This window comes from Vollenhovia emeryi, unplaced genomic scaffold, assembly GCF_000949405.1.
Source record: "Vollenhovia emeryi isolate VEMERY1.0 unplaced genomic scaffold, V.emery_V1.0 DF939175.1, whole genome shotgun sequence".
NCBI classification, from domain to species: Eukaryota; Metazoa; Arthropoda; class Insecta; order Hymenoptera; family Formicidae; genus Vollenhovia; species Vollenhovia emeryi.
The window spans coordinates 1,312,318-1,326,430 of record NW_011967191.1 but is presented as its reverse complement, the minus strand read 5'-3'; the positions used below and the strand labels follow the sequence as shown (position 1 = coordinate 1,326,430).

Below are 14,113 nucleotides of genomic sequence, written 5' to 3'. Positions count from 1 at the left end.
TAATACAAATAACTGTAACAAGAAAACGTAATGTAATAATAAAACAACCTGACAATTGTCGCGACTTGGATCATCCAAATTGTTACTCAATCGGAAAGAACAATATATAATAGTAATAATAATAATAATAGGAAGAAAGGAAAATGGAGACAGAGAGAGTCGACTAGTGACGATCTCGATCGTCTAGTGAAAGTATTTCAAACACAATTCACGTGCTTCAACCTCCCCGAGTATATCACGCGGCGAACTCTTACCAACAGGCTCAGTATCATCTTCACCATCCTTCAACTTCCTGACTCAGTCTTTATATCGTAGTCTAATATACCAGTTGCCTTCAAGTGTGCATTTTAAGGAGATATACTTTTCAGAGTCGGAACAACTTGTTTCCAAAATATTCTTTAGTAGCCTTATTTACGAACAAAGCGTGAATCTTCGAAGAGTGTGCGTTTTATTTAAGATATTGGAGGAAACTTGATGACAAATTTCCAAGGTATGCATTATCTTTGTCATTTTATAATTATCGTTTTTCGACAAGATTTATGTTTATGTTGATGATTACAATATCGCATATTAATATTATCTCCATTCATAATATATTGAAATAAAATATTTCATTTCAATAATGATAGAGAAAATAAACACGTAAATCAATTCGTTTTCCTTACCTACACCTACGTATTCGTTATCCTTCTCTATTCAAGACGTGAAACAGATTAGAAGGCATCGAGCATTTGTTTTCCATAGGAAATTAAAAGGAAATTACAATTTGTCCGCAATATGTAAAAAGGGGAAGAAAAGGTAAAAGAACTGAGGCTATCATTTCTCGAGCGATATTAATTGAAAAGCATGCAGATTCCACGATCTCGTGGTACATTATAGTATTTGTAACGAAACGTAACGGTAAAGGTAAGAATAACCTTCAATAAATAAAAGAACAATGCGTAAAACTACTATATAACATAATCATTGTCAGAAGGCACTCGATTGCAGCGTATTAATAATCGACGACAAAAACAATTAGTTTAGTTTTAGTAGGAAATTATTGTCCTCGATTTAGCTGTCCGCGTGTCGTCGGGAGATGTAAAATACTTGAAATCTATTGCAAAGCATGAAGAGTAACGTAACATCCTGCATGATTCTTCGACTTTCTTCGATTACGTGGCGTCTACCTACAGATGCGCTCTATAGTGGCAACTTTAGGCTCACGTAAAATCTCGATCGCGAGAAAGCGAAAGTTCGCACAGAATCTAAGCGATACGGACATCCGGATGGATGATTTAACACGAGCGCAAATTGATGATCGCCCGATGCAATTACGCTCGTGTGAAAGGATATTTGAGTTTGCTTTTACTTGGGGCCACAGTGGAGAAGGGCATCGAGTTCGACAAACAGACATTTCTCCGCTCTCGCGTTATTTCATTTATTTTACTTAATCCCAAATTTAAATTATATAGTATACATTGTTTTATCATTTCTTTTACATTTTGTGAAAAAGTTATGTATCACGTAATTATAATACATTGCACGACGCGCGACGGTACAAATTCCATTCCATTATGTGATTGCATTGTTGCATTGTAGTGAAATGCATGTACTCGTTTACATGGTTGCGCGACATACTTTTGCCATAGACGGAAACTATTTCAATATAAACACTGACTAGACAAATGTGTCTCCTTAAAATTATTCATGTCGTTATCATGCCGTAAAGTTAACACAATCCTAAATATTAAATATCGATCACATAATTGAATAAAAGAAACCTTGTGACGCAAACTTGAAAGATACATGTAATTATCTCGTTAGAAATTCTCTACAATTTCGTGTAATAGTATGTGGCATATTTCTCTTTTTACCGCTGATTCAAGTGCAACGCGATTGTTAAGTATGCGTCAAAGTGGCCACTCTCCATTTCTAACCAAACCACTGATTGAGATACCATGCATCGCTCGTTAGCATATTATTCCTACTTTATTCAATAAAATTAAGGAGGCAAGACAAGTTGAAGCGTAGGCCGGATAGCTCAGTAGGAAGAGAGCATTCACCCGGCAAGCGGAAAATCTCTCAGGTTCGAATCCTTTCTCGTCGAAAAATTAATAAGTGGTGTGTTTTAGTCCCTATCTTCCCGAAGATACATCCCTATTTACTACTATACAATAACGTGAAAGTAAAAAATCCTCGAAACATAATTTCATAATTTGTAAAGATACGTAAATAGTATAATACAAATATTCGATAGCGCTGACGTTTTAAGAGCAATGGAGAAAGATGCGTTACATGAGTAAAAGTATCGTGACTTATAGCAAGAAGAAAGGTAAACTTGATTGCAAACACACACAAACCCACTCGACCGTGCAGATTAAACCGCGTCAAAATTAAACCTGTCTATACAAGTACATTCTCGATAGTGAGGTCATTTGTTCGCCGCTCGAAAATTAGTCTCAAGTTATATAGAAAGTGAATTCTTTCATTTCCTTTCATTGTAATTTCCACTGCGATCATCGATTTCTACACAGATATTTTTGCGACGATGAAAAGTAGTAGTTATTTTTCTGCAGCTATAGCTATTATTTTTTAAATGTTACATTTTACCGATACGATTGCGACAGTTATTACTATACTAGCGAAACTTGTGTTTCTATTTCTGTTTTCAAACTTTCCATTCCTTTCCATTCCGTTGAGAGTTCAATTTTAATATCTTACGAGCTGTGACGGATTGTCAAATCAAAAATGCATACATTTTATTTTGCTATTTAATAATAATTGCTATAGAAACTAAAAAAACTATTATATTATAATATGTGTTAATTACGTGACTGGAGAAAAGATAAAAGGAAGCGGGAGAAAGAGAGGAGAAGGGAGAAGGCGAGGGAAAAAGAAAGAGCCATGCCGTGACAAGACAAATGAATCTAGCGCGAAACAATTGTTTTGTTTAAAGTATAGTAAGAATACGTTTACGATGACCTTGCGTAAATTTACAAGAGAGTGATTCTCGTTATTGTGACTGTAAAAACAAAGAATTGTAATTCAAATCTAAATGAGAGTGAAATCTAAGAATAAGTGTTACAAGTATATTTCTTTTCAGCCTTGCATTCTAGTTATTAGACAACATATATAATTTTAAATATATTGATAAGATGGAAGCAAAATATACATACATATAGGTGGTATAATAAAATTTATTATAGATACGTCAAAATTCGCGGAATATTTGACAAAGAAATTAAACCATTTAGAGATATTGCTCAAGAACTTGTTAATTAAGTATACATAATGTAAAATCGATAGAGAACATTTCCAGCGTATTAATCTCTTTCGTGCATCCCACATACGAGTATCCGTTACGTAGCGGTGAGTCGAGATGAAGAAGATTGCAGTAACTTATATCTCAGAGACGTAATTAGAACAAGGCTAAGGGATAGCGGTGAACACGATCGTGAACACGTAGGTGGCGGATACGCTGATTTCTAAATAGAATGTTCAAACTTGATCATCAAGGGCGATTTTATAGCGCAAATTTTCAAATTTGCTTTTCTTAATAAAAACTAGACTGACTGACGTATGCAGAAAATATTGTTTACGCTTCAATGGTTTTTCCTCGAATAGAGAGTCGAGTACCGACATATTTGCACTCAATGTGATCACCGATCGCACGAACCCACATTTAAATAACTCAACGTTTTGTCTTGATAAAATAGAAGAAATAAAAGGATCAATACTCGTGAGGAAAAAAGTGGTTGGTTATACTTAATTAGATTTACGTAAACTTGAGAAAATATTACGAGTGTGGGAATCAAGCTGTAACACAATTGTAGTTGCAAACAGATTACCTCACGTAATTTACATATCTTGTAAAATGTGCAGGCATTTATTATTCGTAATCGCGTGAGGAAAGCAAGATAATGGATGAATTGTTACACGAATGGGTCGTCAAGTTACCGATAATGACGAAACGCAGCTTATATAATACATTTTCGGTAATAATGTAAAGATACGAAAGTAGGAAAATTTAGCACGATCTTCGTATAGTTTGCCCTAAATATTACCCAGCGGCCCGCATGCCTACATTTTCTATATAGCACGTCAGTTTTCATATTATAACAAAGAGCTTAGCATGCACGTGGTTGATGAAATAATGACGGGATCGTTTAGAAAAATTCAAAAGACCGAGAGAAGAAAGGAAGAGAGAGAGAGAGTAGTTATGCGAGCGATGTGATAATTAATTAGAGAGGTATCTCTTACGAAGCGCACACTTAATGTTTCAGATCAAAGCGAGATTAAAAGGATGCGCTCGATGATATAATTGCAAACGGAAGACATACCCGCAAGCGACATCACTATGAAAATAAGTAGACAAGGATATTGGTGTCGATTGTTGTTGGCAACCGCAATCTTGTCGAGGCATATTAATGCAGAAAAGGTTAAGTAACCGAGAATCATGAGCAATCTTTCCCCCAGTGATGCAAAAAATGTACCATAGATAAAATAAAAATACATACAGATATATTTATATTATACATATAATTGTAGTCATTGTAGAATCGTTAAAGATGAAAGATGAAAGATTAAACGATTACTATTGTGTGGCATCGCAGTAATTTCTCAAATTACAAAATAATGAAAACAAAACGACGCGACGCGATTAGTCGGACAGGTTTGTCAGATCGGTGCTCGTCGAAGGATGATGACTCCAAGACGTAATTCTGTGTGTAGTCGCGGTGAAAGTGTAAGATGGCACTTATACTCGGTTTTTAAATAAGATAACTGACATTTTGCAAGGTGCAATGCGGAGCAACAAAATCGATTTGAATTGTTATATTTGCCAAGTATTTTCGTAATTGGTATACCATATCGTGCAGAGATTACGACTTACGATCGACCGCGTGAAATACCGCTCTTACAATTAATCGCGAAAGATTGTCATTGCAGCGAAAGCGGCAAATTTTTCGAGAGCAAGTGCTACCAGCGTTGGGTGGCAAGATTCCAGAGGAAGCTTTCAGAACAGATCGCCTGGCGCTGAATCGATTGAACAAGGAGGGTATTACCGTACCGGACGGCGTCGTCTTGGATGCTCGGCACGTTCACAAGCATCCTTATCCCAATCAAAGAATGCCGGAAATAATTAAGGCACGTTCGTGCATATGCTATATCATAAATATCGCGGATACTTGGAAAGTATCTCTAATGATTCATTAACTCCCATCTAATCAAGGTTTATCTAACATCGGACGGTCGATACGTACCGCCGGAAGGTCGAGCTCAATATAATTACCCGAAAACTGTCGACACCACTTACATTTTACGAAGACCATTTATGCACACGAATCACAAGACAACCAACAATTTTGTCAACGTCAAACTTGGAAACTATCCGAATTATAAACAATTTCTGCCGATCGCACCGCCCATCAAACCGGGCGTTTATAAGCCTATCGTAGCGCCTCTCGTATTTCCGGCTGACGGAGATCTCATTGATTTATCAAGCTGGACGACGGGATATGAGTGGGACACCGTATACCAACCGTTTGACGATTACTTTGTCGACAATCTCGCACTCTTCGACTCGCACCAGGTAACTTGTTATTTATTTAAGATTTGTTTTATTTTTAAAACATCGAGAATTGATAATCAAGTTATTATTTACAAGTATCATTTAATTACACACGATTTCTCATAATGCAAATATTATGTCAAGAAAAATAAACATGAAAAATGTACATATGTACTCTTTCTCAATCATGGCAAATCCTACTAAATATCGTATAAATGCGTGTATCTATGACGTAAAGAGCCTTTATTTAGATATTTACAAAATTATACCTCAATCATCACTTTATACAATTTAAAAATACATGCTACTGTTATGTGTTGTCAACCTGACTCAAGTCATACATCATTTGCTAGATTATTACAGATTATCAAGGATTTCTTAATGAGTTTCATGGACGATCTCTGAGGCACGTAGATTTGAAAAATAGCGAGAGAAATCAACAGTATTGCCAGGCTCGAAAATATCAAGAATCGAAACTACCGATGTCGAATGTCGACAATCCTTACGATTCTGCCTATACAAGTCTTACGAATATACCGCAAACTAATTTTTCTTGCCATGGAAGGAAGGGAATGTTTGCAGACGTCGAAACCAAATGCCAAGTAGAAAAAGTTTCCTATCCTTTCTTATAATATATTAATTATTATTATTCCTGTAAAAGCGATGAAAATGAATGGAAAGATAACATCTGGAAATTATCACGCTCAACCGAATTATAAATACAAATAGATAAAGACCAAATAAAAATAAAACTCTGATTCATTGTATCTATGTATTCAAACTACACGCTAAATAGGGTCTTGAAAAAGAGGATAAAATATTTTAAGAAAAATCGTCTGGTAAACTGGCGGGCCAACACGTTGCTACGATTATCGGGATCATTGCTGCATAAACAAGTATGCTCATTGGCAGACCATGTTTATTAAGACTTTCCGACTTGCTAGCTTACATGTACATATATTATATGTATTACATTTTTCTCACAAATTCTATTGAAGCGTCTCACATTTCACGTGAATAAATCACTAGATCTTATCTTACAAGACATTCAATCTGCGAGGTCATGGAGCAATAGCATATTATTAATCGTATCGTAAGCGTCACGATGTTGTTTCCGAGCAACGAGCGATTTCAAAACTTTCGCGATGGGTGAAGTGTATATACGGTCCATCCGGATTTCTCTATGTTCGATGCAGGGCGATCTAGATCAACGTCATCTATTATGTTGTAGTTACTCCTTTGACGAAACAGCTGACAGAATTGCGGCATACATTGCAACAGTTTGCGATTCTCGTATTGCGTTGTTGTATTTGTGTCGATTTTCTCGCACGTTATGAAAACTTGTAACGACTAGGTATAAAATGGCATAGAAAATAAATTTATTATAAAATATAATTTACGAATATAAATTGATAAAATTAATATACGGTAATAATTCCTATTGTTATCTATCTTATTCTTATTGATAAATATTTCATTATATACGCGAGTATAATTGCCGAGAGCGACTTTACTTGATTTGATAGTAATTGTGTAACAGCTATACATAGAGGAGAGTTGCCTATCATCTGTTGTTTCCACCATGTATTTATTGCTCTTGAATTGAAATCTGTTTAGTGGAAAACTCATTGTTAGGTGCGTGTAATTGTTGCGAATAAGATTTGTGAAATTAGATTTCTATAGGCATATATCTTTTTGATATTTATTTTTATTATTTTTATTTTTTTCAGGTATTTCACTATTGCTCAGATTGGTCGAAAACATCCTCACTATGTCCACCAGGCACTGCGTTTTGCGAGACAAACAACCGATGCGAATGGTTCTATACCGTACAGTGCAAAAAGTAAATTCAAAATAAATATTACATTATTTTTGTATAAAATTCATAAAAGTAACAAGCGGATGCCAATTCAGGTTAATGAGAGAGAGGGGGAGAGAGAGAGAGAGAGAGAGAGAGAGAGAGAGAGAGAGACACCTCTATAATCATATAAACATTTTACTTATAAAATTGAATCTTATTTAATATACTAATTTAGTAACATATAATTTAAATCATCTACCTCTTTTTTTCATTGAGATTGAAAGTGAAAAAGTGTGTTTCTCTATTGTTTCTCATCAGATATGTAAATTACTATACAATTAACAGTCTATTAAAATGTAAATTACATAACAATTACAAGTTAAGATTCAATTAAAATTGACTTCATCCTTAAAATAGGGAAATTGTGTATTTATAATTCTATATGTTTATTTATAAAAGAATCAAGATATCGCAGACTGTTTGTATGTATCTGTAGAGGGCGATAATCTTCAGTGACTGCCGTCCGCAAGGTAGTCGATGAGATAGATTTCTTCTTTCCTTGCGGGTAATATAAAATTACACTGATGAGTAAACGGAGACAATAATTATTATAAAAATGTAAAATAGGCTTAATTATATAACGCAAATGTAAAAAAAAACATAAATATGCTAGAACTTGAAAACTTTAGTTATTTGTTAGACAAAATTAGACAAGCTTCTCACTTTTGATGATATTTATTGTAATGAGAAACATAATATACATTATTAATTATTAGAATTACATACTAATTATGAATAATTAGTAGAATTACAACGAACCAAAAAGTTATAATTTGCAAGAAGAGTTATAAAAACGAACAATTAACAATGTGCAAAAATAAAATAAAAATAAAACGGTCTCAAACTTTGTTTTGTTCTCTTTATTATTGTTCTTTGAACCTCCGAGACAGTATGCGTTAAAAATGACAAATTATAGAGATGAATACACCAGATATAATACTGTCTTATTTTGATACATAAGTAAATATCTCAAAAAACTACAGACAGATAAATATGTCAAGTATAAAATGGTGATATAATGGTTTTTCTTTTCTTTTTTTAAATGTATATTATTTATTAAGTTACTCGGAATATTAATGCAAATTACAGAATATTAATGTTTTACCGCACAATACATTTTTATTGATAGCTTTCTCAATTAATTTAAAATTAGCGAGTGTAATTGTAATTTCTCGCAAGAAACTCAGAGATATAATTCTGGTTTAGAAAGGTCTGCTAAAAGTATTATACACAATTTTTTATTGTAAAATATTGAATTTTATATACAAATAATATAATCTTCTTTTCGCCAGTGAATAAATAACCGAAAATTAATATTATTCGATCAAAATTTAATTTTTCCGAAATATAAAAATATTTATTTTCTTTGTCTCGTTGTGTTCTGGCTTTTTGCCGTTAACATTTTGTTCTGAAAAGAAGAATCGTAAGATGAAACTTTTTTATGTCTTACAATTAGTCTTACATTGTAAGTTTTACCAATTTCGACACAATTCCGACGATGTCGACAACTTATGGTTTGACCAAATTTCTGTTTCACAATGTGCAATTAGTCGACAATGACGCGTATCTCTTAGGGTGATAATGGAAGGGGTTCAACCTCTCGCGTTACGTATGGTTAAGACTTTCTCTTTCTCTATGTGACATAATGTCTCGTATACCTAGCACGGCCTCACAGCGGAAACTGGTCCAGTTTCGTTCATATTCAAACTCGGTGCAGTCATGTTGAGAAGTCGTGCTATATTTGCGATATTTCTGTGCGCCGCTATGGCAGCGCCCTATTCGATCATTGTACAGGTAAATCTCCATTTAATTTGACAAAAATAATTCTACGTTGTTTATATTTATATGCTATAACTAAAACTTGTACGTACATATATTCTCAACTACATACATACTCGTATATTCTAACTATTTGATGGACAAACTATCTCAAAAAAATATAATCAATCTTTCAGTTGGATTATATATATTTTTTTCCCTGACATTTTAGTAAAACAATTGTAATATATACATATAAATGTGCAGTATTACAGAGAACCGTAATACTATACATGGAACTTTTATCATTTGTGTTCTTAGAGATCTATCACTATTCAGATAGCGCAGAAAATGCAAAAAAATTCCTTTTCCATCCCATTTCTAATCTACTAAACATTTTTAAGAGTTGAAAAGGAATTTGCTTTTACATCACCAATTCTGAGCTCTCTCTCTCTCTCTCTCTCTCTCTCTCTGTAATAAATAAAATGGTAGATATTTTTCCGAAATACACGTGATTCAATAAAATTTTAGTAAGTAATTAAAATGTTGTGGCAACATGCACGTACATAGCCACATGTACCTTACGTTATACGTTATAAGTGTGCGCGCCGCATTGTGCTTTTTATTGTATTTAAACGCGTTGACCCCATTTCTTGGTATTTAAGTAAAGCATCGAATTGATTCGCTTTGTAATAAAATAGCAATATAAAGAGATGAGATAAAAAAACGTCCTTGGCTTTGAATAAATCAAGGCAACATTTCGCGTAGGTTCGTTACACTCTGTTGGATTTCAAACTTTTTCTAAGCTGCAGTGAAAGCGAGTTATGATCCGGTAGTAGGAAGAGATTACTTGTTACATTATTAGAAAAACGTCATCCATTACTTTATTTCAAGTTATTCTTAACAATTTGTCTGTCTGTCTATTTATAATGTCTATCTGTGTAACAGCTAAACTTGTTATTGAACATTTTATTTTTCCAACTTGATATTGATTGATAATTAATCACCGTGAATTTTCATTTCGCAGGGACGTATAATAGTGGACGATTATTATGACGAATATCAAAATTTCCAACCGGTAGTGGGATTTCGCCAACCCATTGTCGTAAAAGAGGAACCGAAGAAAGATCAGAATTTGAACAAGATACCTGGAATCCCCGGAATAGATTATCCCCTTTATCACACAGTGCCGCCTACGAGCTTTTCCTGCGCACACGTTCCAGTCGTACCAGGAATGTACGCAAACGTGGAAACCGGTTGTCAGGTACCTAATCATATTTCTATTTCGTGCTAACGCTGTTACTAGTACGTTTTTATGAAAATAATCAGATTTAATTATCTTGATGCAAAAAGTTTTCGGTGATGGGCCATTATTTAAGGAGCGAATGACAAGCAAAAGTACAAAACGTAAACGTTTGATATAACAAAGGCATTATCCTTATATTTGCAATATCTGCGTATAGAATGGGGTAGACGTGGATGCGTGGCGCAAAGAAATGTTGCTGATATTATTCTGTCGTATGTACAAGCTGGAACTTATTGTTAGAGAGCAAGGTAAAATCATTCTAGTGATTTCGACCGCGCGCCACGGTTCATGCTGCGTGAGCCGCGCGCGGTCAAAGTAGAGCGGATTTATTATGTAAGAGAACGGACTGGCATTATTAAAACCTCAAGGCAACGCGGGAGTAAGAACTGATCTCGCCTTAGTGAAAGACAAACTCTGCGGGAGAACAGTCTTGGCAAATTGTTATCGTAATTGAGCTTGACTCAGCCTCTCTCGGTGTTTCGAGATACGTCGAGTTACGAACTCGTGATTCTTGTCTTTTCGATAATCTTTAGAATTTCCAAAAAGATGTCTCTTGCCTGGAATCTGTGACATTCATGTTTTCCGTCCAAAGTCTAAGTCACCTAAAGCTCATAGCGATACAAGATGTTGCTGATTCTTTCACAAACAATAAAATGCACCGACATATAGTAAATGACGTTACGTGACTCAAATACCCCGTCATGCATCGCAACTTGATTTCCAGAGCGCGCGCTAAACTTTCCATTTCAAGAATGTCATTCGTTTCCTTTGTATTTCCTTAAACCTGTCTTCCTCCCTACCGTTTCACGTCGCTCCTATTATTTTCAGTAAGCTTGCACAACATGTTTCGCATTAATTCCTTAATTATGACGTTTACGTAACCAAAAAGCATCTTATTAGCCTTATTCGGCCGGCTTGTACCGACTTTGACAGTTGTGTGTTCTTTCTGGCAACTCTATGTACCTATATTATTGATATACAAATTTCAATTTTTAGTGCATGTGTGTTTCTTGCGTGCGCATGTGCGTTACGTATACGAGTATATGTATAACACACAATAATATTGTTACAGGCATATCACGTTTGCCACGATGGGCGTGAGGGGCATCAGGGCGCCTCCTTTTTATGCACCAACGGAACGCTTTTTAATCAACACGAATTTGCGTGCGACTGGTGGTACAATGTTAATTGCGCCAATGCGCTATCTCTTTATAGGTAAAGTTCGAATAATCTCAACAGAGATGCATTCATAGAATATGTGAAAAGAGTTTGTAATAATTTTGAATCATGTTTCACTAATCTACTAGTGTTATATTTGCAGGGTAAACGAAGACCCACTAAAGAATCCGTATGTACCAAAAGAGACAAAGGACGCAATTCGGAAAAGATTGCAGATCGTCGTACTTTAAATATTAATTAGCTGCGTGTAGCTGATAAGTTTCATCTACGACATTTCTCTACAAGCCTTATTTATATTTGTTCGTGTGTCTCTTGTCAAGATTAGTAATAAAAGAATAAATACAGGAATGTTAATACTTTATTTACAATCAACAGTGCAAGTTATTTCTCCTTGTAGCACGATAAATATTCCATTTCAACTTGTTAAAATGACATTCCCTGCCAATGGAGGTAGTTTATCAATTGCATTCGTCGAGGAACGAATATTAAAAGAGTATTAAGTGAAAGGCATGTGGAGAGAGTACATACAGGGAGGAATCATTTTAAAGCAAATATGTGAGCAAATAAATGAATGAGATTAATGTCTGTTCTCCTTATCACACAAAATTACATCTCTTTGTGTTTGTATCTCCTTTGATTATATACTTTGTAGAAAATTTAACAATTTAGGATCTAGCAAATAATATGCAAAATTATAAGACATCCGATATACCTCAAGTAATCGGGATTGCATACAAGCAAGTAATCTTGTGTGTTGCATTCACTTGGATATGATGCCAATGGATTTAATGATTTAATTATCGTACTCCATCTTGTGTGAAATGTTGGCAGGGACTTTCTGGCTTCCGCATACATTTGTACGTCTCCTGTGATGGTCGATGCACACACGTAAACATTCGATTGCCATTAATTATCTAGAGAGAAGGATGGATACAAATTCACAGAGAGTATTGTTGGTCAATTTGGTGAATAAATATTTCTTTCTCATGCTGAATTAAACGATTATCAAAAGACACGTTGCCAAAGTAGTAGTAGTTGTTGCTAGTCTTTGCATAATAATTGTATTAATATATCGAATGATTGTGTAAAGCGTAATTTCGCGTGTACGCGTGTGAATGTGTGTAAGTATAGGACAACGGATGTTACGGATATTTTAATTGTGGGAATATCACCAAGAGTGTATTAATTTATTAAAACTGCCAGGGAAGAGAAACTTGATTGCAAACTCTTGCGAAAATCAGAAATAGGTGTTACATAGGCGCGAACTAGGAAGTAAAGTCAAGGACGTTACTTGGCTCACTTTCGTTATCGAAAGGTTGTGAATGTCTTTTGCAGCAGGCCGGATAAGTCGCAAAGCCGGATAAGAGCCGCCCTTTCTCTAGGCCGTTCGAAGCTAATAATGAATATACACAGGTATAGATCACCCTGAATATCAGATTCACGGAAACGGAACTACCACACCAGAGAGTTTTATTCATTCATTTGGTGACGATTACATTGCTGCAAGAGTTATCGTTGTCTTTCATAATAATAATGTTACACATAATTATGTAGGATAAAATAGGATATACGGTAAATTCACAAGAAACAATCGCATTATATCTTTTCTGCCAGACCCATATACATTTTCATCAAAATGTATATAGTTAACAAGCATGTGCATTTCAACCAACTACGATGCAACGACAAGACAGAATTAAAAAGATATTTGTCAGCACAATGGACGCATAAGCAACATTTCTTCATATCAGCTCGTTTATTCAAACATCAAACAAGAGAATGATTTGGAAAATTGTTATGGGATTGTCCAACACCAGTAGAAATTAATCGCACCTCAAGCTGTGCTATGTGCTATGTGATATTTCGAGGTACATTGAAATCTTTTCTACGCCAACTTTCTCGCGCCGTCACAACCACTGACGCGGGAAGAAAGAGGGGCCGCCCATTGTGCGGCATTTACGAAGCTGCAATTAAGGTATTAAAATAGAATTATTAAATATCCTTGGAATAGATTTTTAACTAAGACGTTTCGTACAGATAGATGCTGTCACACCTAGTTTCACGACAAGCTGTAATAAATCCATGGTGACACGTAAGCGAATAATAAAGTCGAGTCGCATACATGTACATGGGTAATACGCGACAAATGTTAAGTCTCGCGTGCGATCAACTCTCATTTCTGTCATTCATGTCGCAAATCATAGCTAATGATTAAGTAGGTACAATTATGAGGTAGTACATTAGCGCAAAGACTTGACTACATATTTTTTCACTGCACTACGGGACGAGATGGCTTCAGAATGCAATTAGAAAGTGGCGTACATAAGAGTAATTTTTATGTAGATAGAAATAAACGTATGCGTACACCGTTCGTGCCGATTCGGCCAAATTCTCGTCTTTTGACGAAACGATCGAGATAGTTGAGTGATACTCATTCAAACTGTCGTATGTCGCCAAG

At 35.0% G+C, this 14,113-nt stretch overlaps 1 protein-coding gene across 1 annotated transcript; it reads left to right on the top strand.

Moving 5' to 3' along the window:
• Window positions 1-4,684: 4,684 nt before the first annotated feature.
• On the top strand, window positions 4,685-12,141 carry LOC105563524. Its single transcript, XM_012015160.1, has 9 exons — window positions 4,685-4,726; window positions 4,930-5,127; window positions 5,213-5,572; window positions 5,905-6,073; window positions 7,282-7,394; window positions 9,075-9,206; window positions 10,198-10,434; window positions 11,549-11,691; window positions 11,798-12,141. The coding sequence occupies exons 1-9, from the start codon at window positions 4,685-4,687 to the stop codon at window positions 11,883-11,885; spliced, it is 1,482 nt and encodes a 493-aa protein (XP_011870550.1). The 3' UTR covers window positions 11,886-12,141.
• The last annotated feature ends 1,972 nt before the right edge of the window (window positions 12,142-14,113 follow it).